Source organism: Octopus sinensis, linkage group LG8, assembly GCF_006345805.1.
Source record: "Octopus sinensis linkage group LG8, ASM634580v1, whole genome shotgun sequence".
Classification (NCBI taxonomy): Eukaryota; Metazoa; Mollusca; class Cephalopoda; order Octopoda; family Octopodidae; genus Octopus; species Octopus sinensis.
In genome coordinates, this window is record NC_043004.1 from 63,715,544 (window position 1) to 63,740,543 (window position 25,000).

The following is a 25,000-nucleotide window of genomic DNA, read 5'->3' on the forward strand; positions in this document are numbered from 1 at the left end:
TTTTCATCTCAGTGCTCAAAACTAAATTATCAGCTTAAATTTTACACTTGTGCATCATTATCTCTTTGATGTTATGTCAGCTTCATTCTTGGAAAATCTTTTTGGTTTAATAACCCACTCGTAATGTTACTGTAGTCTAAGGAAATCTAACATGAGATCTTTAACTTTTTTTTTTTTTACATTTCAGACCGCTGAATAGTAGCGAGATGCCGGGAACAGAGTAAGTATTCGTTTATTGAAATACTTAAACGCCCCTTCGTTATGGTATCCGTTATATAAATACATTTATAAAGACATTGTTCCCCAATTCCTTTCTCTGTATACAATCATCACATACCCAGAGCATTACGTGATATTCACAAACTTCTTATTTGACAACCCCCAGAATTTTACATTACCATAAACCAAATTCGACATATACTTTGTGCAAATGTGTGTGTGTATGTAAGACTTTGTACATATTTGCGCACGTGTGTGTATGTATGTATATATGCATTTCAATGTGTGTGCGTATGTATACGTATGAGTATGCAGAGGAACATGTATATATGCATATGCGAAAAGCACCAAATGTTTCATAGCTTCAATATGTGATAAAATATATGACAAATCCGAAATTTCGCAACCAGGTGCATATATATGCAAATAGGAACTACTGAGCGCACACACTTAGAATATATATGTGAATAAGATATATGTGCAGACATTCGTAAGTACGTATATGTGTAGAGACATGCGAATGTATGTATGTATGTATGTATGTATGTATGTATGTATGTATGTATGTATGTATGTATGTATGCATGTATGTATGTATGTATGTATGTATGTATGGATGTATGACTCTATCTATCTATCGATATATCTATCTATCTATGTATCTATATATGTATCTATCTTTCTATCTATTTATCGCTTTCTCTCTCTCACTCTATATCTACCTATCTTACTACCTATCTATCTATCCATCTATCTATCTATCTTTCTATCTATCTATCTATCTATCTATCTATCTATCTATCTATCTATCTATCTATATATATATATATATATATATATGTGTGTGTGTGTGTGTGTGTGTGTGTATGTTTGTATACACAAATTCATGAGCATACATACCAACATATTGAGGGTCATGTATGTGTGAGTAAACGATGTGTAAATATACATATACACACAAAAACACACACACATATATATATATGTGTGTGTGTGGGCCTGTGTACTTGTGTGTGTGTGTACATGTCTGCGATTTAGTTTGTGTGTATGGATGGGTATGTGTCTGTGCTGTTGAACAATTTGCCAGATGCATTTCAGGATATATTTTATAATTTCATTAGGCAATTCCTATCTACCGTAAACTAAACATATTTTATTAGAAAATTGCTGACATTCTTCCCATGAAATTTCAGTCAACTTAATTTAATGAATTCACTAGGAGTATCGAAGTCTTGGCATGAATTCACACTAGCAGCAACATTCCAAATGTTGTAATCCATTGAATTTAAATCTGATGAATTTTATGTACACTAGCCTCAATGTTTCATAATCATTAACAATGTCAGGTAGGCATACTTGAATTTTACAATATATTTTGTATTCATGTGTGTGTGAGTGTTCGTAGAATTTTTGCGCACGTGTGTGTATGTATGTATGTATGTGTCTGAGTATGCAGGCAGATGTATGTGTTTGATATGCGCGCATTCGTATGTATCTCCTTGCGTCGATATATACGAATGTATGTATGTATGTATGTACAAGTGTATGTATGTACCTAAATATCGGTCGATCTAACTATCGGTATATCTATCTATTTGACTATATATCTATTTGTCTATGTAGCTATGTATGTATACATGTATGTATATATGTATGTCTCCATCTATTTTTATCGTATATATCTCCCTCTAACCATCTATCTATCGATCTACCTATCTGTTTGACTATCTATTTGTCTCTATCTATTTATTTATATATATATTTATCTCTCCATCTATCTACCTGTCTGCCTGTCCGTCTGTTTATATATCTATCTCTCTATCTATCTGTATAACTTGAAAAGCAATGTGAGAATGGAGAGGCAGGTTTCCTCTATTGAAAGTTTCAAAAAATGAGGGTGAATGTGGCAGAGGTGGTTCGTGCGAGGGATGGAACCACTTTTGATCCTGTTAATCGAGCAGAAAGAGAGAGAAGGAGCACTTTGCTCTGATGTGTTTGTTATTTCCTTGCCTGTCTTTTCCGTAGGCTTTTCTTTCCACGGATAAACCTAATTTGGCTTCTTACATTTCAAAAATTTCTTCTGTGATACACAATCCCTTTTGATCGACTTCTTTTGGCCCCCGACCCCTTTTGATCGGAAGTTTACTTTTTTCCTCTTTTTCACTCCTTTTCTTTGTCATTTTCGAAAAGAAAAGCTCTACATTTGTATTTGTCCCTTCTGTGTTCAGCCTTGTGTGGTCAATAAAGTAAGTTATCTATCTATCTATCTATCTATCTATCTATCTATCTATCTATCTATCTATCTATCTATCTATCTATCTATCTATCTATCTAGCTATCTAGCTATCTATCTATCTAGCTATCTATCTATCTACGCTTTCAAATGTCTGACAGGTTCCGACTAGACCACCTGAAGGCGCCAACGTGGCCATGGAGCAACGGCATCGGGTCGTCGAGATCGTATCTAGATAGGATACTGTGTAGGACAGTAGATAGAGATAGCATAGGATGTCCACAATTCTACATAGTTAGCTACACGGATCACAAACTTGTGACATGTACGCTAGACTTAGGTAAGTCACTTAGGCAGGGTCCCGGATACTGGAAACTAAACGCGTCTTTCCCATCGAGACAAGTTTTCAGAGACCGGATTAGCACACTAATAAAGAGGGCTTTGACGGGAGCCATCATCAACAACAAATGGTGGTTTGCCCTCAAGAGAGCAGTAAAAGCAGAAGCGATTAGGTACAGCAAAGCACTAACCATAGATAGAAATAGAGTAGAGGGTGAGCTAGTTAAGAAGCTAGAACAGGCAATTAGAAGCGGCATCGCATCCGACGTTTTGGCGGCGAGGTTGGCCCTCGACAAATACTCCAACGCCAAACACGAAGGGTGTGTTTTCAGAGCTAGGATACGTGCTCTAAGGAACGAAGGTGTTGGAGCCGCGAGAGAGGCCCGGGTGGCAGAGGCGCAACAGGGCAACAAAGCCACCATTCAGTCTCTGGTAGATGAACAGGGGCGCGAATTGATCGAACCAAGTAAAATGTGTGAGGCCTTTCAACAGCACTTTGCCCGCCTTTTCGGGACAAGTGGCGGGCAAGAACGTAGGGTGGACTTCAGTGCCTACCTACACAGCCTACCACGACTCTCGACAAGAGAGGCAGGGTGCTGCGAAGGTGCCATCACGGCGGCGGAAGTGCAGGACGCGATGGCAGAATGCTCGAGGGACAAGTCACCGGGTTTGGATGGTCTACTCTACGAGCTTTACAATTGTATGCCAGACTTGTTTGGAGATGTCTTGGTAGCGGTATACTGCAACTGGCAGCAAAACGGGAGCATTCCTGGTTTTCTGAGCCGAGGAGCCGTAACACTGCTGAAGAAAGATCTAAACAAGTGAAATGTAATAGATAACTTTAGGCCCATCACTCAGCTTAATGCAGACCTGAAAATTTTGGCCAAGGTGCTAGCCAAGAGGTTGGCGCTTGTCATCGAGAAACTGGTCGACAAGGCGCAAGCATGCGCCGTGCCGGGCCGGACCATCCATGACAACCTCCACCTGATGCGCTACATCATAGACAGGGTAGTTAACGAACCTGGCATGGGTGGGGCGCTGATCAATTTGGATCAATCGAAAGCTTTCGATAGGATGGACCATCGATATTTGGAGGCAGTCCTCAGAGCGGCTGGCTTCGGTCCCGTCTTCCGCGGCTAGATAGCCGCTTTGTACAGAGGCATACGTTCGGTAGTTCGTGTAAATGGACATCTATCGAGACCTTTCGACATTGCACGTTCGGTCCGTCAGGGATGCCCCCTCTCGTCGCTTCTATACGTATTGACTCTCGAGCCATTATTGCGGAAGCTGGCAACTTTGAGGGGCATCCCGCGAGAACTGGGATGCGGGACGAGCGTGTCTGTATACGCGGACGACGTCACCGTCATTGTGTCTAGCCACGAGCACATCGAGCAGGTCGGCGAGACATTGAAAAACTACGAAGGGGTGACAGAAGCGAAAATCAACCGGGAAAAGTCAGTGGGCTTGCGACTAGGCACCTGGAGAAGCAAGCCCATGCCGTCCACCAGCGCCTCTGTCGTGCGACGCTGGACCGACGGTCCGGTCGAGTTGCTCGGGGTCTGGTTCGGTCCGGACCTCCAAGTGGAGAAGAACTGGAACGAGATAATGAGTAGGGTGGTCACTCTCGCCCGGCAATGGGCCGAGAGGAAACTGTCCCTAAAAAGTCGGGCGGAGGTGGCGAACACGTACATCGCGTCCGTCATCTACTACCGCCTGACCGTCGTACCTTGTCCCGACTCTACCATCACCAAACTAGAACGCATTCTCTTTCGCTTCTTGTGGAAAGAATGCGTCCCGATGGTCAGGCGATCCATTTGCTGTCAACACTCGTTAAAAGGAGGACTGGGCATGCCGTGGTTGATGATGCGCAGACACGCGCTGAGACTGCGACATCTCAGGCTCTTCGTAGACGACGGTGAACAGGTGTGGTCGCCGTTTGTGAGGCACGCTTTCCCGCAGCTCGTCTCCATGACCGAACTGCAGTCGTGGATCAAAAAGAGGCCGAGGAAGGGCGAATGGCACCGCGAGTGTCGCGTTGCTCTCAAGCAACTATGCCGTCCCGGGTCGACCTTGAGTGACTCCATCACAACCCAAGCATTCTATAGGGGATTAGTGGAGGTGAGGTACGACGACGACCTCGGGGTGAACTTGGACGTCGACGACGAATACCTGACCCGCCTGTTAGGGACGACGTTCGGGCCAGGGCCCATGGACAACTTCCAGAGATCCCTGGCCTGGCAGTACTATCGAGAAGCGCTACCCGTTCGGGATAAGCTCTATAGGCATGGCTCGAAAAACACGGGGCCGACCTGCCCGAGATGCGGTCAGAGCGACGAAACCGTTCTGCACGCACTCGTGCAGTGTCCAGCAATTTCCGACCTGTGGGCTTATGTCGAACAACTGTTGTCACGTGTGGGACGAGTCGGTTTATCAGCTGAGTCTATCGTCAATATTGTCACGCCTCCTTCCTTCAAACGGGAAGGAAGAGCTATTTTCATCATCCTTGTGGCTATGGCGAAGGAATGTATCTGGTGGACGCGTCTGAAAGGATTGGAGACAAACACTTTCCTCTCTGGTCAATCTCTCATCAACTTCTTCAAGTACCACTTGAAAAGGAAAGTGAGAGTAGAGAGGCAAGTTTTGTCTAACGAATGTTTTAAAAAAAGATGGGTAAATGTAGCAAGGGTGGCACGTATGAATGACGAAGCCACCTTGAGCATAATCCTATGAACCCAGAAATTGAAAACAGAGGGTTACCCACTTGCAATCAAATGTGGTAACATATAACAATATTGACCGATGTTACCGTGGTCTTTTTTGTAGGCTTTTCTTCCAACGGATATACCTTATCTGCTATCCTTTTTACATCGTACATCATGACACTGTGATACACGATCCCTATTGATAGTTTTTTCCTCTCCCCCTTTTTCCTCTTTTTTCTTCCTTTTTTATTTTTCTTTTCCTTTTTTTCTTTTTTTCTTTTCTTTTTCTTTGTTTTTCCTTCTTCCACTTTTACGATCCCTTTTGATAGAAAACCTACGCCACTTTTTTTGTTTCTTGTTTATTGTTTTCTTTTGTTTTTTTTCCTCCCACAAAAGAAAAGCTCTACCTTGTAATTTGTCCCATCTGTGTGCATTCCTGTGTGGCCAATAAAGAAACTTATTTATCTATCTATCTATCTATCTATAAATATATCTGTCTTGACTGACGTGATGCCGCATCGGCTCCGCAGGTGACCCCTTTTTTTTCGAACATTTATTGTTTCAATTTCTGCACACAAAGTACCCAGCTTTCGTTTGAGTGTGTTTTCAAGGGAGAAATTGACCCCCTAGAGGCAGTTTCATACCTATTTACATATCTCTTTTCATCGATTTCCATGCCATATTTCTAAACTAATATGGCTAAGCGAAACCATGAAGCTGACCTCCCGACTCTACCAATGCTAGAGGCGAAGGAAGCTGAAAGCAAAGTCGTTCCGCGTGAACGCACACAAGCCTTTGATGGCACGAATGCTTCTGCTACTATAACCACTACGCCATCACCACCACAACCAATACGAATACTGAAAACAATTTTGCCGCAGCTTTGAAGTTAGAGAAAACAGTTCTATGCTTTTCCAAAGAAGAACCGCCCGCCTGTAAAGCGATGTTTAAAAGAGACGACCTCTGCATACAACTACACACACCACAAAACATCACAGAAAGAATCGAAACAAAAAATTCAGTTAGTTACCGAACACTCAGTCTAAAAACAAAAGCTATACGAAAAGGCCGCTCAAGAAAATGTTGAAAAATGTTTAAGGCCTATATAGGCCATTAATGATTACATTACAAGGGGTGACAGATTTGCCACGACTGAAGTTCGATTCGACACTGAAGAAAGAGCCGAGGACATCTGCACAAAGTCCTTCCAATTTGAAAACCGGATTGGCCAAGAAATTGAAATTCTTGCTGAAATTAATCCGATGATGTTCGAAAAAATTCTACATAGAATCCAATGAGAGAGGACATAGAAGGCAGAAAGCTACGTTGCTATGTTTGTAGTAGCAAAGCACACTTACAAATTAACCGCCCACTAGCACAGAATCAATAACAACAGCAACAACAACGACTACAAGATCACGAAAAACAAAAATAACCACAAGGAAACCAAAAACCGTGCAAATAAACCAGCACTGTTACCCACACCGCCATATGCAGAACTAATTAAACAACTCTACAAACAAATAGAGGAACATCAGCAACCAACAAGTCAACCCAACCAAACAACATCACCACCAGCGCCACCAAAAATAGAAACAACACCAACATCACCACCAATAACAACAACAACTTCAAAGGAGGAAGAGAAAACCAAAACGACTCATACCCCGCCCCCAAAACCCACACGCCACACCCCAACTGTTACCAACCAGCACCAACACCAATGACAAATTCAACACACTCAGAAGTAGACCCCAATACACTTCCCCTCCCACCTTCGGATCCTCCGATATGTCGTCAGATGAAGAAAACGACACAGGGGATTGGCAAGTGTCCACAACCAATCTGGCAAAATGTTGTATATCATGCGAGAGGGAATTAGTTCGCAACAATAGAGGTGCGAGTCGCAAGTGAAGATAAGGCCAGGCAACACTCAACGTCACCTGTGAGATAGAACGAAGTGGTACTACTACCCATCTACTTAGGAAGGCGAACTTCCAACGTGAAGGTAGGATAAATCCCAGCGCGGTAGACGTCGCCTTGCTGGTGGCCGCTAACGTTTTGGGCTTGGAAGATAAAGTGACAATCCTCCATGCCTCGAAAATTCATCAACAAAATTGGTAGGGTCAAGGCCTGGAAATATTATCACAGGCCGCAGCGCAAGATTACCTCAAATTGATTGCAGACATCATACGAGTAGGGGACGAAACGATCCTGAGATTAATGGTGGAGAGAAGAAAACCAAGCGATCTGAATGCCCTCCACCAGTGAAAACAAAAGCTCCCCCACCCGCTGCGGAATCAGCCGCACATCCTACTGCGCTAGTGGTCTAAGAGACAAGCAGAGAGGAACAGCAAAACATGAAAAGAAAAGAAGCACAAACCTTGGACAGTGAATGAAGTGAAGTATCATGGAAGAAAAAGAAAGATCCCATCATTCTTCAACGGACGCTTTTCCCCAAACCATGTGCACAGACACTGACTCCAAAACGGCTCCTACAGTCACCAGTCTCCAAACCTCCACCTGTTATACTAATCTCCCCCTCCCCACAGTTATAAACACTCGCAGAGCCCCCAAGATTCTCACACCCGTCCCACATAAAAATTATATATATCTGCGTATGATGCAAACAATTAAATTTGTTTAAATGAAATTGCCACAATTTAACAAAACGCACAAACATTTACTTGTCCTGATATCAGTGGTGTTCCCACCCACATAGATTTTATCTATATAGATAGGACCAACCACAAATGTTTAAAAAATATATTTCCTGAGGAGGTTGGCTCTCCAAGAAAAAGTATTTTGACAGCACCCTATAATAAACTCATTGTGTCCCCACCAACCACGAATGATGAGGAGGATTAACCATCCTCCAGGACTGTTATTTATCTTTTTGGTTTCCCTTAATGTAGGATATATAAATGTGCGCGGCCTGGGTTCGATAAGAAAGTAGGGTTTCCTCTCTGACGATCTCAGGTCGCTTAGACGGGATGTTGTTGTTATTACTGAAGCCAGACTGTGAGGGCTGCAGACTTTCTCACTCCTGTTAAACGACTACGAGAAAATTATTTCTCTATGTGAAACGGCAGGGGTGAGTGGCGTCATGGTTCTTCTCAGGAAGACTTTGAAGTTACAGATAAGAATAATCTTTGTTGACCCGGAGAGCTAGGCTGGTCGTCGTTGATGAGACGCACAGCAGTGGTAAGTCAGGTTGCTGGTTGTCTACCGTCTTTGTAGAGTGGGACAGTTCGACGTTTTTCAATCTCTTGAAAATTCTCTAGGCACATAAAACACAGTAGTGGTGTTAGGAGACTTTATACAATCTGCAATGCACGCGTAGATTATGTTCATAATTAATCTTGATTAATCCACAGCTAAGAACGTAAGCATGGGCAAAATGATGCTGAACTCTCTGCAAGGCATACTATTCTGCAAGCTCTCCGTTCAAATCTGTTCATATTGCTCTCAATGTCTGAAAAAATGCCATCCGTTTTGGGAAAGATGTAAGTCGATTACATCGACACCAGTGTTCAATCATTTCTTAATGTTGTAATTTATTCCATAAGCCAAATACAGAAATCACAGCAGTAACATATGTTTCTGCTTTCCATTTAAATTTCAGATTCAGGGGGGATGAAGTCAATGCGGATTCTTCGAGTTTCCCGTAAGTTCTTCGCTACCGACATATTTCTATCCTCACTCTGAATCCAGTACAGCCAATTAAATACACAGGATTTTAGGGACCACAGTACTCGTAACAAAACAACATTTATAGTCAATTTTGACAACAGAAGTTATCAAAATAAGGAGTGTCCTGTTTTGATATAATAGGCAGACACTAGTGTATTGAAGCAGCAAATAATTGCTAGAATACAGTAAAGACGAATGATCAGTGAAATATTACCTTTCAAGTAATGGCTGATGGAGGAAATAACTGATTCATTGACAAAGATATAGCACATTCCATTCAAGAGTGTCTTTTAATAGATATTTTCCTTGATTCACGTGCCCATTTCTAAATTTCTACTCTTCAGTTAATAATTAATCTTGATTCTTTCACTGGTATTTTAATTTTAGTGCGTAACATAAACCACAGAATGTCGATGCTCTCTTTCTAAAATTATTTCATACTTACCCTTGATCATTTCTGTATCCTGTCGATATATCAATCTTATTTTGATAATCAAACAGATAGGAATGTTGGGTCGCCAACGAGGTCTTTGCCGATACCCGTAAAACACGAACCTTTTCAGCAACCCCTCGTACATATTTCGTGCTGTGTTCCCCTAGTAATTTCTGTTCTTTAAGAGTCATCAGTTGCAACTTGTTAATTCATATTATCATCTCAGTGCTCAAAACTAAATTATTAGCTTAAATTTTACACTTGTGCATCATTATCTCTTTGATGTTATGTCAGCTTCATTCTTGGAGTATCTTTTTGGCTTAATAACCCACTCGTAATGTTACTGTAGTCTAAGGAAATCTAACATGAGATCTTTAACTCTTTTTTTTTTTATATTTCAGACCGCTGAATAGTAGCAAGATGCCGGGAACAAAGTAAGTATGCGTTTATTGAAATACTTAAACGCCCCTTCGTTATCATATCCGTTATATAAATACATTTATAAAAATATTGTTCCCCAATTCCTTTCTCTGTATACGATCATCACATACCCAGAGCATTACGTGATATTCACAAACTTCTTATTTGACAACCCCCAGAATTTTACAATATATTTTGTATTCATGTGTGTGTGAGTGTTCGTAGATGCTTTCGCACGTGTGCGTATGTATGTATGTATATATGTGTTTGAGTTTGCGAGCGGATGTATGTGTTTGAGATGCGCGCATTCGTACGTATCTCCTTGCGTCGATATATACGAATGTATTTATGTATGTATGTATGTATGTATGTATGTACAAGTGTATGTATGTACCTAAATATCGGTCGATCTAACTATCGGTATATCTATCTATTTGACTATATATCTATTTGTCTATGTAGCTATGTATGTATACTTGCATGTATATATGTATGTCTCCATCTATTTTTATCGTATCTATCTCCCTCTAACCATCTATCTATCGATCTACCAATCTGTTTGACTATCTATTTGTCTCTATCTATTTATTTATATATATATTTATCTCTCCATCTATCTACCTGTCTGCCTGTCCGTCTGTTTATATATCTATCTCTCTATCTATCTGTATAACTTGAAAAGCAATGTGAGAATGGAGAGGCAGGGTTCCTCTATTGAAACTTTCAAAAAATGTGGGTGAATGTGGCAGAGGTGGTTCGTGCGAGGGATGGAACCACTTTTGATCCTGTTAATCGAACAGAAAGAGAGAGATGGAGCACTTTGCTCTGATGTCTTTATTATTTCCTTGCCTGTCTTTTCCGTAGGCTTTTCTTTCCACGGATAAACCTAATTTGGCTTCTTACATTTCTAAAATTTCTTCTGTGATATACAATCCCTTTTGATCGACTTCCTTTTGCCCCCGACTCCTTTTGATCGGAAGTTTACTTTTTTCCTCTTTTTTCACCCCTTTTGTTTTTCATTTTCGAAAAGAAAAGCTCTACATTTGTATTTGTCCCTTCAGTGTTCAGCCTTGTGTGGTTAATAAAATAAGTTATCTATCTATCTATCTATCTATCTATCTATCTATCTATCTATCTATCTATCTATCTATCTATCTATCTATCTATCTATCTATCTATCTACCTATCTATCTATCTATCTATCTATCTATCTATCTAAAACAGAGTGTTACCCACTCGCAAACAAATGTGGTAACATATAACAATATTAACCAAGGTTACCGTGGTCTTTTTCGTAGGCTTTTCTTCCCACGGATAAACCTTACTTGCTTTCCCCTTTACACCATATATCATAACACTGTGATACACGATCCCTATCGATCGTTTTTTTTCCTCTTCCCTTTTTTCCCCTTTTTCTTTTTTTTTTCATTTCTCTTTTCTTTGTTCCTTTCCTTTTCTTTTTCTTTTTCTTTTTTTCTTTTTTATTTTTTTTTTCTTCCCTTTTACGATCCCTCTTGATCGAAAACCTACGCCACCCCTTTTTTTTGTTTCTTTTGTTTTGTGTTTTTTTTTATCCCCCAAAAGAAAAGCTCTACCTTGTAACTTGTCCCATCTGTGTGCAGCCTTGTGTGGCCAATAAAGAAACTTATCTATCTATCTATCTATCTATCTATCTATCTATCTATCTATCTATATTTCTCTCTATCTATCTATCTATCTATCTATTTATCTATCTGTCAGTCTTGACTGGCGTGATGTCGCATCGGCTCCGCAGGTAACCCCTTTTTTTTTCGAACATTTATTGTTTCAATTTTTGCACACAAAGTACCCACCTTTCGTTTGAGTGTGTTTTCAAGGGAGAAATTGACCCCTAGAGGCAGTTTCATACCTATTTACATATCTCTTTTCATGGATTTCCTTGCCATAGTTCTGAACAAATATGGCTAAGCGAACCATGAAGCTGACATCCCAACTCTACCAATGCTAGAGGCGAAGGAAGCTGAAAGCAAAGTCGTTCCGCGTGAACGCACACAGGCCTTTAATGGCACGAATGCTTCTGCTACTATAACCACCACGCCATCACCAACACAACCAATACGAATACTGAAAACAATTTTGCCGCAGCTTTGAAGTTAAAGAAAACAGTCATGTGCTTTTCCAAAGAAGAACTGCCCACCTGTAAAGCGATGTCTAAAAGAGACGACCTCTGCATACAACTACACACACCACAAAACATCACAGAAAGAATCGAAACAAAAAATTCAGTTAGTTACAGAACATTAAGTCTAAAAAACAAAGCTATACGAAAAGGCCGCTCAAGAAAATGTTGAAAAATGTTTAAGGCCTATATAGGCCATTAATGATTACATTACAAGGGGTGACAGATTTGCCACGACTGAAGTTCGATTCGATAGTGAAGAAAGAGCTAAAGATGTCTGCACTTTGAGTCCTTCCATTTTGAAAACCGGATTGGCCAAGAAATTGAAATTCTTGCTGAAATTAATCCGATGATGTTCGAAAAAATTCTACATAGAATCCAATGAGAGAGGACATCGAATGCAGAAAGCTACGTTGCTATGTTTGTGGTAGCAAAGCGCACTTACAAATTAACCGCCCACTAGCACAGAATCAATAACAACAGCAACAACAACGACTACAAGATCACGAAAAACAAAAATAACCACAAGGTTTAAAGAAATAGAAAAATAAAGAAATAGAAAAACAAAAATAACCACAAGGAAATCAAAAACCGTGCAAATAAACCAGCACTGTTACCCACACCGCCATATGCAGAACTAATTAAACAACTCTACAAACAAATAGAGGAACATCAGCAACCAACAAGTCAACCCAACCAAACAACATCACCACCAGCGCCACCAAAAACAGAAACAACACCAACATCACCACCAATAACAACAACAACTTCAAAGGAGGAAGAGAAAACCAAAAAGACTCATACCCCACCCCCAAAACCCACACGCCACACCCCAACTGTTACCAACCAGCACCAACACCAATGACAAATTCAACACACTCAGAAGTAGACCCCAATACACTTCCCCTCCCACCTTCGGATCCTCCGATATATCGTCAGATGAAGAAAACGACACAGGGGATTGGCAAGTGTCCACAACCAATCTGGCAAAATGTTGTATATCATGCAAGAGGGAATAAGTTCGCAACAATAGAGGTGCGAGTCGCAAGTGAAGATAAGGCCAGGCAACACTCAACGTCACCCGTGAGATCGAACGAAGTGGTACTACTACCCATCTACTTAGGAAGGCGAACTTCCAACGTGAAGGTAGGATAAATCCCAGCGCGGTCGACGTCGCCTTGCTGGTGGCCGCTAACGTTTTGGGCTTGGAAGATAAAGTGACAATCCTCCATGCCTCGAAAATTCATCAACAAAATTGGTAGGGTCAAGGCCCGGAAATATTATCACAGGCCGCAGCGCAAGATTACCTCAAATTGATTGCAGACATCATACGAGTAGGGGACGAAACGATCCTGAGATTGATGGTGGAGAGAAGAAAACCAGGCGATCTAAATGCCCTCCACCAGTGAAAACAAAAGCTCCCCCACCCGCTGCGGAATCAGCCGCACATCCTACTGCGCTAGTGGTCTAAGAGACAAGCAGGGAGGAACAGCAAAACATGAAAAGAAAAGAAGCACAAACCTTGGACAGTGAATGAAGTGAAGTATCAGGGAAGAAAAAGAAAGATCCCATCATTCTTCAACGGACGCATTTCCCCAAACCATGTGCACAGACACTGACTCCCAAACGGCTCCTACAGTCACCAGTCTCCAAACCTCCACCTGTTATACTAATCTCCCCCTCCCCACAGTTATAAACACACGCAGAACCCTCAAGATTCTCACACCCGTCCCACATAAAAATTATATATATCTGCGTATGATGCAAACAATTAAATTTTTTTAAATAAAATTTCCACAATTTAACAAAACGCACAAACATTTACTTGTCCTGATATCAGTGGTGTTCCCACCCACATAGATTTTATCTATATAGATAGGACCAACCACAAATGTTTAAAAAATATATTTCCTGAGGAGGTTGGCTCTCCAAGAAAAAGTATTTTGACAGCACCCTATAATAAACTCATTGTGTCCCCACCAACCACGAATGATGAGGAGGATTAACCATCCTCCAGGACTGTTATTTATCTTTTTGGTTTCCTTAATGTAGGATATATAAATGTGCGCGGCCTGGGTTCGATAAGAAAGTAGGGTTTCCTCTCTGACGATCTCAGGTCGCTTAGACGGGATGTTGTTGTTATTACTGAAGCCAGACTGTGAGGGCTGCAGACTTTCTCACTCCTGTTAAACGACTACGAGAAAATTATTTCTCTATGTGAAACGGCAGGGGTGAGTGGCGTCATGGTTCTTCTCAGGAAGACTTTGAAGTTACAGATAAGAATAATCTTTGTTGACCCGGAGAGCTAGGCTGGTCGTCGTTGATGAGACGCACAGCAGTGGTAAGTCAGGTTGCTGGTTGTCTACCGTCTTTGTAGAGTGGGACAGTTCGACGTTTTTCAATGTCTTGAAAATTCTCTAGGCACATAAAACACAGTAGTGGTGTTAGGAGACTTTATACAATCTGCAATGCACGCGTAGATTATGTTCATAATTAATCTTGATTAATCCACAGCTAAGAACGTAAGCATGGGCAAAATGATGCTGAACTCTCTGCAAGGCATACTATTCTGCAAGCTCTCCGTTCAAATCTGTTCATATTGCTCTCAATGTCTGAAACAATGCCATCCGTTTTGGGAAAGATGTAAGTCGATTACATCGACACCAGTGTTCAATCATTTCTTAATGTTGTAATTTATTCCATAAGCCAAATACAGAAATCACAGCAGTAACATATGTTTCTGCTTTCCATTTAAATTTCAGATTCAGGGGGGATGAAGTCAATGCGGATTCTTCGAGTTTCCCGTAAGTTCTTCGCTACCGACATATTTCTATCCTCACTCTGAATCCAATACAGCCAATTAAATACACAGGATTTTAGGGACCACAGTACTCGTAACAAAACAACATTTATAGTCAATTTTGACAACATAAGCTATCAAAATAAGGAGTGTCCTGATTTGATATAATAGGCAGACACTAGTGTTTTGAAGCAGCAAATAATTGCTAGAATACAGTAAAGACGAATGATCAGTGAAATATTACCTTTCAAGTAATGGCTGATGGAGGAAATAACTGATTCATTGACAAAGATATAGCACATCCCATTCAAGATTGTATTTTAATAGATATTTTCCTTGATTCACGTGCCCATTTCTAAATTTCTACTCTTCAGTTAATAATTAATCTTGATTCTTTCACTGGTATTTTAATTTTAGTGCGTAACATAAACCACAGAATTTCGATGATCTCTTTCTAAAATTATTTCATACTTACCCTTGATCATTTCTGTATCCTGTCGATATATCAATCTTATTTTGATAATCAAACAGATAGGAATGTTGGGTCGCCAACGAGGTCTTTGCCGATACCCGTAAAACTCGAAAGTTTTCAGCAAACCCTCGTACATATTTCGCGCTGTGTTCCCCTAGTAATTTCTGTTCTTTAAGAGTCATCAGTTGCAACTTGTTAATTCATATTATCATCTCAGTGCTCAAAACTAAATTGTTAGCTTAAATTTTACACTTGTGCATCATTATCTCTTTGATGTTATGTCAGCTTCATTCTTGGAAAATCTTTTTGGTTTAATAACTCACTCGTAATGTTACTGTAGTCTAAGGAAATCTAAAATGAGATCTTTAATTTATTTTTTTTACATTTCAGACCGCTGATTAGCTTCGAGATGGAGAAAAAAGAGTAAGTATTTGTTTATTGAAATACTTAAACGCCCCTTCGTTATGGTATCCGTTATATAAATACATTTATAAAAATATTGTTCCCCAATTCCTTTCTCTGTATACGATCATCACATACCAAGAGCATTATGTCATATCATTATGTGATATCTATTTTAATAGGGCTTGGAAGATAAAGTGACAATCCTCCATGCCTCGAAAATTCATCAACAAAATTGGTAGGGTCAAGGCCTGGAAATATTATCACAGGCCGCAGCGCAAAATTACCTCAAATTGATTGCAGACATCATGCGAGTAGGGGACGAAACGATCCTGAGATTAATGGTGGAGAGAAGAAAACCAAGCGATCTAAATGCCCTCCACCAGTGAAAATAAAATCTCCCCCACCCGCTGCGGAATCAGCCGCACATCCTACTGCGCTAGTGGTCTAAGAGACAAGCAGGGAGGAACAGCAAAACATGAAAAGAAAAGAAGCACAAACCTTGGACAGTGAATGAAGTGATGTATCAGGGAAGAAAAAGAAAGATCCCATCATTCTTCAACGGACGCATTTCCCCAAACCATGTGCACAGACACTGACTCCAAAACGGCTCCTACAGTCACCAGTCTCCAAACCTCCACCTGTTATACTAATCTCCCCCTCCCCACAGTTATAAACACACGCAGAGCCCTCAAGATTCTCACACCCGTCCCACATAAAAATTATATATATCTGCGTATGATGCAAACAATTAAATTTTTTTAAATAAAATTTCCACAATTTAACAAAACGCACAAACATTTACTTGTCCTGATATCAGTGGTGTTCCCACCCACATAGATTTTATCTATATAGATAGGACCAACCACAAATGTTTAAAAAATATATTTCCTGAGGAGGTTGGCTCTCCAAGAAAAAGTATTTTGACAGCACCCTATAATAAACTCATTGTGTCCCCACCAACCACGAATGATGAGGAGGATTAACCATCCTCCAGGACTGTTATTTATCTTTTTGGTTTCCCTTAATGTAGGATATATAAATGTGCGCGGCCTGGGTTCGATAAGAAAGTAGGATTTCCTCTCTGACGATCTCAGGTCGCTTAGACGGGATGTTGTTGTTATTACTGAAGCCAGACTGTGAGGGCTGCAGACTTTCTCACTCCTGTTAAACGACTACGAGAAAATTATTTCTCTATGTGAAACGGCAGGGGTGAGTGGCGTCATGGTTCTTCTCAGGAAGACTTTGAAGTTACAGATAAGAATAATCTTTGTTGACCCGGTGAGCTAGGCTGGTCGTCGTTGATGAGACGCACAGCAGTGGTAAGTCAGGTTGCTGGTTGTCTACCGTCTTTGTAGAGTGGGACAGTTCGACGTTTTTCAATGTCTTGAAAATTCTCTAGGCACATAAAACACAGTAGTGGTGTTAGGAGACTTTATACAATCTGCAATGCACGCGTAGATTATGTTCATAATTAATCTTGATTAATCCACAGCTAAGAACGTAAGCATGGGCAAAATGATGCTGAACTCTCTGCAAGGCATACTATTCTGCAAGCTCTCCGTTCAAATCTGTTCATATTGCTCTCAATGTCTGAAACAAGGCCATCCGTTTTGGGAAAGATGTAAGTCGATTACATCGACACCAGTGTTCAATCATTTCTTAATGTTGTAATTTATTCCATAAGCCAAATACAGAAATCACAGCAGTAACATATGTTTCTGCTTTCCATTTAAATTTCAGATTCAGGGGGGATGAAGTCAATGCGGATTCTTCGAGTTTCCCGTAAGTTCTTCGCTACCGACATATTTCTATCCTCACTCTGAATCCAATACAGCCAATTAAATACACAGGATTTTAGGGACCACAGTACTCGTAACAAAACAACATTTATAGTCAATTTTGACAACATAAGCTATCAAAATAAGGAGTGTCCTGATTTGATATAATAGGCAGACACTAGTGTTTTGAAGCAGCAAGTAATTGCTAGAATACAGTAAAGACGAATGATCAGTGAAATATTACCTTTCAAGTAATGGCTGATGGAGGAAATAACTGATTCATTGACAAAGATATAGCACATCCCATTCAAGATTGTATTTTAATAGATATTTTCCTTGATTCACGTGCCCATTTCTAAATTTCTACTCTTCAGTTAATAATTAATCTTGATTCTTTCACTGGTATTTTAATTTTAGTGCGTAACATAAACCACAGAATTTCGATGATCTCTTTCTAAAATTATTTCATACTTACCCTTGATCATTTCTGTATCCTGTCGATATATCAATCTTATTTTGATAATCAAACAGATAGGAATGTTGGGTCGCCAACGAGGTCTTTGCCGATACCCGTAAAACTCGAAAGTTTTCAGCAAACCCTCGTACATATTTCGCGCTGTGTTCCCCTAGTAATTTCTGTTCTTTAAGAGTCATCAGTTGCAACTTGTTAATTCATATTATCATCTCAGTGCTCAAAACTAAATTGTTAGCTTAAATTTTACACTTGTGCATCATTATCTCTTTGATGTTATGTCAGCTTCATTCTTGGAAAATCTTTTTGGTTTAATAACTCACTCGTAATGTTACTGTAGTCTAAGGAAATCTAAAATGAGATCTTTAATTTTTTTTTTTTTACATTTCAGACCGCTGATTAGCTTCGAGATGGAGAAAAAAGAGTAAGTATTTGTTTATTGAAATACTTAAACGCCCCTTCGTTATGGTATCCGTTATATAAATACATTTATAAAAATATTGTTCCCCAATTCCTTTCTCTGTATACGATCATCACATACCAAGAGCATTATGTCATATCATTATGTGATATCTATTTTAATAGGGCTTGGAAGATAAAGTGACAATCCTCCATGCCTCGAAAATTCATCAACAAAATTGGTAGGGTCAAGGCCTGGAAATATTATCACAGGCCGCAGCGCAAAATTACCTCAAATTGATTGCAGACATCATGCGAGTAGGGGACGAAACGATCCTGAGATTAATGGTGGAGAGAAGAAAACCAAGCGATCTAAATGCCCTCCACCAGTGAAAATAAAATCTCCCCCACCCGCTGCGGAATCAGCCGCACATCCTACTGCGCTAGTGGTCTAAGAGACAAGCAGGGAGGAACAGCAAAACATGAAAAGAAAAGAAGCACAAACCTTGGACAGTGAATGAAGTGATGTATCAGGGAAGAAAAAGAAAGATCCCATCATTCTTCAACGGACGCATTTCCCCAAACCATGTGCACAGACACTGACTCCAAAACGGCTCCTACAGTCACCAGTCTCCAAACCTCCACCTGTTATACTAATCTCCCCCTCCCCACAGTTATAAACACACGCAGAGCCCTCAAGATTCTCACACCCGTCCCACATAAAAATTATATATATCTGCGTATGATGCAAACAATTAAATTTTTTTAAATAAAATTTCCACAATTTAACAAAACGCACAAACATTTACTTGTCCTGATATCAGTGGTGTTCCCACCCACATAGATTTTATCTATATAGATAGGACCAACCACAAATGTTTAAAAAATATATTTCCTGAGGAGGTTGGCTCTCCAAGAAAAAGTATTTTGACAGCACCCTATAATAAACTCATTGTGTCCCCACCAACCACGAATGATGAGGAGGATTAACCATCCTCCAGGACTGTTATTTATCTTTTTGGTTTCCCTTAATGTAGGATATATAAATGTGCGCGGCCTGGGTTCGATAAGAAAGTAGGATTTCCTCTCTGACGATCTCAGGTCGCTTAGACGGGATGTTGTTGTTATTACTGAAGCCAGACTGTGAGGGCTGCAGACTTTCTCACTCCTGTTAAACGACTACGAGAAAATTATTTCTCTATGTGAAACGGCAGGGGTGAGTGGCGTCATGGTTCTTCTCAGGAAGACTTTGAAGTTACAGATAAGAATAATCTTTGTTGACCCGGTGAGCTAGGCTGGTCGTCGTTGATGAGACGCACAGCAGTGGTAAGTCAGGTTGCTGGTTGTCTACCGTCTTTGTAGAGTGGGACAGTTCGACGTTTTTCAATGTCTTGAAAATTCTCTAGGCACATAAAACACAGTAGTGGTGTTAGGAGACTTTATACAATCTGCAATGCACGCGTAGATTATGTTCATAATTAATCTTGATTAATCCACAGCTAAGAACGTAAGCATGGGCAAAATGATGCTGAACTCTCTGCAAGGCATACTATTCTGCAAGCTCTCCGTTCAAATCTGTTCATATTGCTCTCAATGTCTGAAACAAGGCCATCCGTTTTGGGAAAGATGTAAGTCGATTACATCGACACCAGTGTTCAATCATTTCTTAATGTTGTAATTTATTCCATAAGCCAAATACAGAAATCACAGCAGTAACATATGTTTCTGCTTTCCATTTAAATTTCAGATTCAGGGGGGATGAAGTCAATGCGGATTCTTCGAGTTTCCCGTAAGTTCTTCGCTACCGACATATTTCTATCCTCACTCTGAATCCAATACAGCCAATTAAATACACAGGATTTTAGGGACCACAGTACTCGTAACAAAACAACATTTATAGTCAATTTTGACAACATAAGCTATCAAAATAAGGAGTGTCCTGATTTGATATAATAGGCAGACACTAGTGTTTTGAAGCAGCAAGTAATTGCTAGAATACAGTAAAGACGAATGACCAGTGAAATATTACCTTTCAAATAATGGCTGATGGAGGAAATAACTGATTCATTGACAAAGATATAGCACATTCCATTCAAGATTGTATTTTAATAGATATTTTCCTTGATTCACGTGCCCATTTCTAAATTTCTACTCTTCAGTTAATAATTAATCTTGATTCTTTCACTGGTATTTTAATTTTAGTGCGTAACATAAACCACAGAATGTCGATGATCTCCTTCTAAAATTATTTCATACTTACCCTTGATCATTTCTGTATCCTGTCGATATATCAATCTTATTTTGGGACGAGAATATGAATTAAACACAGATTCGAACTAGAATATTTTATTCATATTATTTTCAAATATGGGAAGAATGTCAGCATATGTCGGAGAAGTGTTTACATTGATTATATTGTCACTAGTGATTCAACTTTTCTTATTTTATCACACATCAAGTATCAAAGGCGAATTAATCCACAGCTAAAAACGTAAGCATGGGCAAAATGATGCTGAACTCTCTGCACGGCATACAACTCTGCAAGCTCTCCCTTCGAATCTTTTCATGTTGCTCTCAATGTCTGAAACAATGCCATCCGTGTTGGGAAAGATGTAAGTCGATTACATCGACACCAGTGTTCAATCATTTCTTAATGTTGTTGTATTTTATTCCATAAGCCAAATACAGAAATCACAGTAGTAACATATGTTTCTGTTTTCCATTTAAATTTCAGATTAAGATTGGATGAAGGCAGTGTGGATTCTTCGACAGTCTTGTAAGTTCTTCGCTACCGATATATTATTATCCTCATTCTGGTTTATACATCTTATTTTCTCACATATTTCATTTGACAATCCTTATTCCTTATAATTACTATGTATGTAATACCTTGCACAACACTCTCTCTCTCTCTGGTTGCTCACTGACTATCCATTAGGAAAATAGGACATATTCTTTATTTGTAGCAGTAGCTTTCTGTCTTTGCCAAGAAATGTAAAGATGAAAAACCCAACCGTAAATTCTATTCAAATGTTGTACTCAACTTCTTGCCCTAGAGCTTTGGCATAGTTGTTCTCAACAGAGGGCGAAATAATCTGCATGCCTCTCATTTCAGCAGCGGGAGGTTTCAGTAATTACTCGAAATAGATGAAGTATAGACCAGGTAGTTACTTTCGAATTACTCATCGAGCTTGTGCGAAGCTCTCGTTTGGAGACGCTTGCTGGCTATATTGACATCAGTAAGTCTTTTCACTTGATGGACAGGGATGTGTTCAGAAGAATTCTGGTGTTACGAGGCATAATTCTGTGGCGGTTAGGCTGATTGCGACCTTCACGCAATTCATACTGCAGCCAGCATCTGACTGATTCCCACTCCGATCTGGCTCCGTCAGGGATGTTCCAAATAAAACCAGTATCTGCATGTCCAGGATAATTGACCGGATGGTGAAACATTGAGTTCTGGTGCAACCATAGATGTAACTAAGATTACAGTCCTGAATTTTGAAAATGTTTCAGGTAATATATGTTGCAGTGCTTCTCAATGTCTCAAGGAATGCACTCCTTTCACTAAGTATAGAAAGCTGAATCAATTTGCCTTAAAGTTTCTTCTGAGAAAATCCAGTCCTACGTTGGTTTCACTAAGTTGATTTGCATTTTGAAACCACGACTGATAACATTATAAATATTGTACTATACATAGATACAAAGTATATGTGTATTCTTGAAAATATCAATATTTCACTACTTCCTTATTCTGCCATTACAAGGAATGGATAACGTATACCATAGAATATTAAATTACCAAATGTAGCTCACTACGAAATCACTGAGGGGGCATAGGTAGAAGTAAGTATATAAAAATGGTGTCTTAAATCTAAGACACTTGCGTGGGTATAAACTTCTGCAACACAGAATAGCCCAACAAAATTTGCCTGTAAAATCTAATCTGTTTAAGCTTTAACGTATAGAAGTTTGACTCATTATACATTGATGTATATTATGATGAAATCATTTAATGCTACATAAAATTTATTAATACCCAAATCTGTTTGCCGGGGGATCGTGGTGCTGCGAAGAAAGGACTCAAACAACGGGGATAAAATAGACAATTTCAGGCCCATCACTCCGCTTAATTGAGATTTGAAGATTTTGGCCAAGGTATTAGCAGAAATGTTGGCGCATATCGCGTGTGGATTAATCGGGAAAGCATAAACTTGCGGCATTCGCGGCAGATCTATCCAGGACAACCTCCATCTTATACGATATACATACATGCATATATACATGCTTACATACATACACACGTACGTACATGCTTACATACATACATACACACGTACGTACATACATACCTGCCTATAAATGTGAGTATATATACATGTATGTGTGGTTATCCATACAGGGTACCACGAACGGCTATTCAATTGAATCCAATACAGCCAATTAGATACACAGGATGTCAGGGACCACAGTACTCGTAACAAAACAATATTTATAGTCAATTTTGACAACATAAGCTATCAAAATAAGGAGTGTCCTGCTTTGATATAATAGGCAGACACTAGTGTTTTGAAGCAGCAAATAATTGCTAGAATACAGTAAAGACGAATGATCAGTGAAATATTACCTTTCAAGTAATGGCTGATGGAGGAAATAACTGATTCATTGACAAAGATATAGCACATTCCATTCAAGAATGTCTTTTAATAGATATTTTCCTTGATTCACGTGCCCATTTCTAAATTTCTACTCTTCAGTTAATAATTAATCTTGATTCTTTCACTGGTATTTTAATTTTAGTGCGTAACATAAACCACAGAATTTCGATGATCTCTTTCTAAAGTTATTTCATACTTACCCTTGATCATTTCTGTATTCTGTCGATATATCAATCTTATTTTGGGACGCGAATATGAATTAAACACAGATTCGAACTAGAATATTTTATTCATATTATTTTCAAATATGGGAAGAATTTCAGCATATGTCGGAGAAGTGTTTACATTGATTATATTGTCACTAGTGATTCAACTTTTCTTCTTTTATCACTCATCAAGTATCAAAGGCGAATTAATCCACAGCTAAGAACGTAAGCATGAATGATGCTGAACTCTCTGCACGGCATACTACTCTGCAAGCTCTCCGTTCGTTCGAATCTTGCTCTCAATGTCTGAAACAATGCCATCCGTTTTGGGAAAGATGTAAGTCGATTACATCGACACCAGTGTTCAATCATTTCTTAATGTTGTATTTTATTCCATAAGCCAACTACAGAAATCACAGCAGTAATACATGTTTCTGCTTTCCATTTATATTTCAGATTCAGGAGGAATGAAGACGATGAGGATTCTTCGACAGACTCGTAAGTTCTTCGCTACCGATATATTTCTATCCTCACTCTGGTTTATACATCGTATTTTCTCACATAATATTTCGTTTGACAATACTTATTGCTGATAGTAACCATATTTGTGATACTGTGCACACATTCCTCTCTCTCTCACCCTCTCTCTCTCTCTCTCTCTCTGGTTGCTTTCTGAGCAAAGACGTTTTGTAAATATTGTCTAGTTTTCTCTATTGACGGTCTAGATGGGTCCATAATAACCAGCAATGAATCGTGCCTATACAAACTTCACTTGGTATTACGGAAATACATGAGGAGTCACTGGCTGAGGTATGGACCGACCAGATCTGTAACCTGAGCAGAGTAAGAGGGGTCCATAGTTATATCAAACAAATTGTTACTATTATTATTATTATTATTATTATTATTATTATTATTATTATTATTATTATTATGATTATTATTATTGAAGGTTTATCGGCACCAAAGCTTATCATCGAAGGAAATTGGTGCCTTCCTAGCAGTTAGAATTACGTCTATTTCTTAGAGGGTCAGGTTTGTAAAGTGTTTAGCTAGAATTAGAGCTTTGTTATGGAGATAGGGGATGCAGAAGTGTAGTAATTGTTGATAAGAATTGTAGGAATGAGGATGTTTTTGTATATTCAGGGAGGGGAAACTAGGCTATAAACTCACCTGTTCAAGAGCAACAGTTAACGGTTAATTTTTCCCTAACTATAGTTATTATATAGTCTAATATATTCTTACTGATTTGTCCTAAGTCCGATATGGTAGGGCAGATGAACCTTATGCAGGGTTTGGTTATGAAATCCGTCTTCTTGTCTTTAAGGTTGAAATGCGCAACTGTTGGGTTTTAGAGTTCAGTAAGATCCTCTATATTCACTTACTATTGAGGGCTGTATTAGTTTTATTAGGAAGGAACTGCATGAGTCCAACAAGATCGCTCCGACGTCCGTCCTGGATACCACAAACACCAATCACTGTAAACCAGTGAACGAATTTGGAGTAGACAATCAAATGGAGTGCTACAACCCAATTGTTTCACATTTCAACCTTTGAGACCACAACCAGGATTTCATAACTAGATATTCTATAAGGATCATCTGCCCTACCAA

General features: G+C 39.5%; 1 protein-coding gene across 2 annotated transcripts in view; it reads left to right on the forward strand.

Moving 5' to 3' along the window:
- Positions 1-25,000, forward strand: part of LOC115215167 (membrane metallo-endopeptidase-like 1) — a 119,018-nt gene that overhangs the window by 2,942 nt on the left and 91,076 nt on the right. Inside the window, exons 1-7 of one of the 2 annotated variants that reach the window (XM_036505427.1) lie at positions 192-220; positions 10,021-10,053; positions 15,860-15,892; positions 17,615-17,656; positions 18,516-18,548; positions 21,258-21,299; positions 23,844-23,885. In XM_036505427.1, the coding sequence (XP_036361320.1) occupies positions 207-220; positions 10,021-10,053; positions 15,860-15,892; positions 17,615-17,656; positions 18,516-18,548; positions 21,258-21,299; positions 23,844-23,885 (239 nt within the window). In that variant the 5' untranslated portion in view covers positions 192-206. Of the gene's footprint in view, positions 1-187; positions 221-10,020; positions 10,054-15,859; positions 15,893-17,614; positions 17,657-18,515; positions 18,549-21,257; positions 21,300-23,843; positions 23,886-25,000 lie in introns of those variants that run through there. The other variant, XM_036505428.1, reaches the window with a different exon arrangement.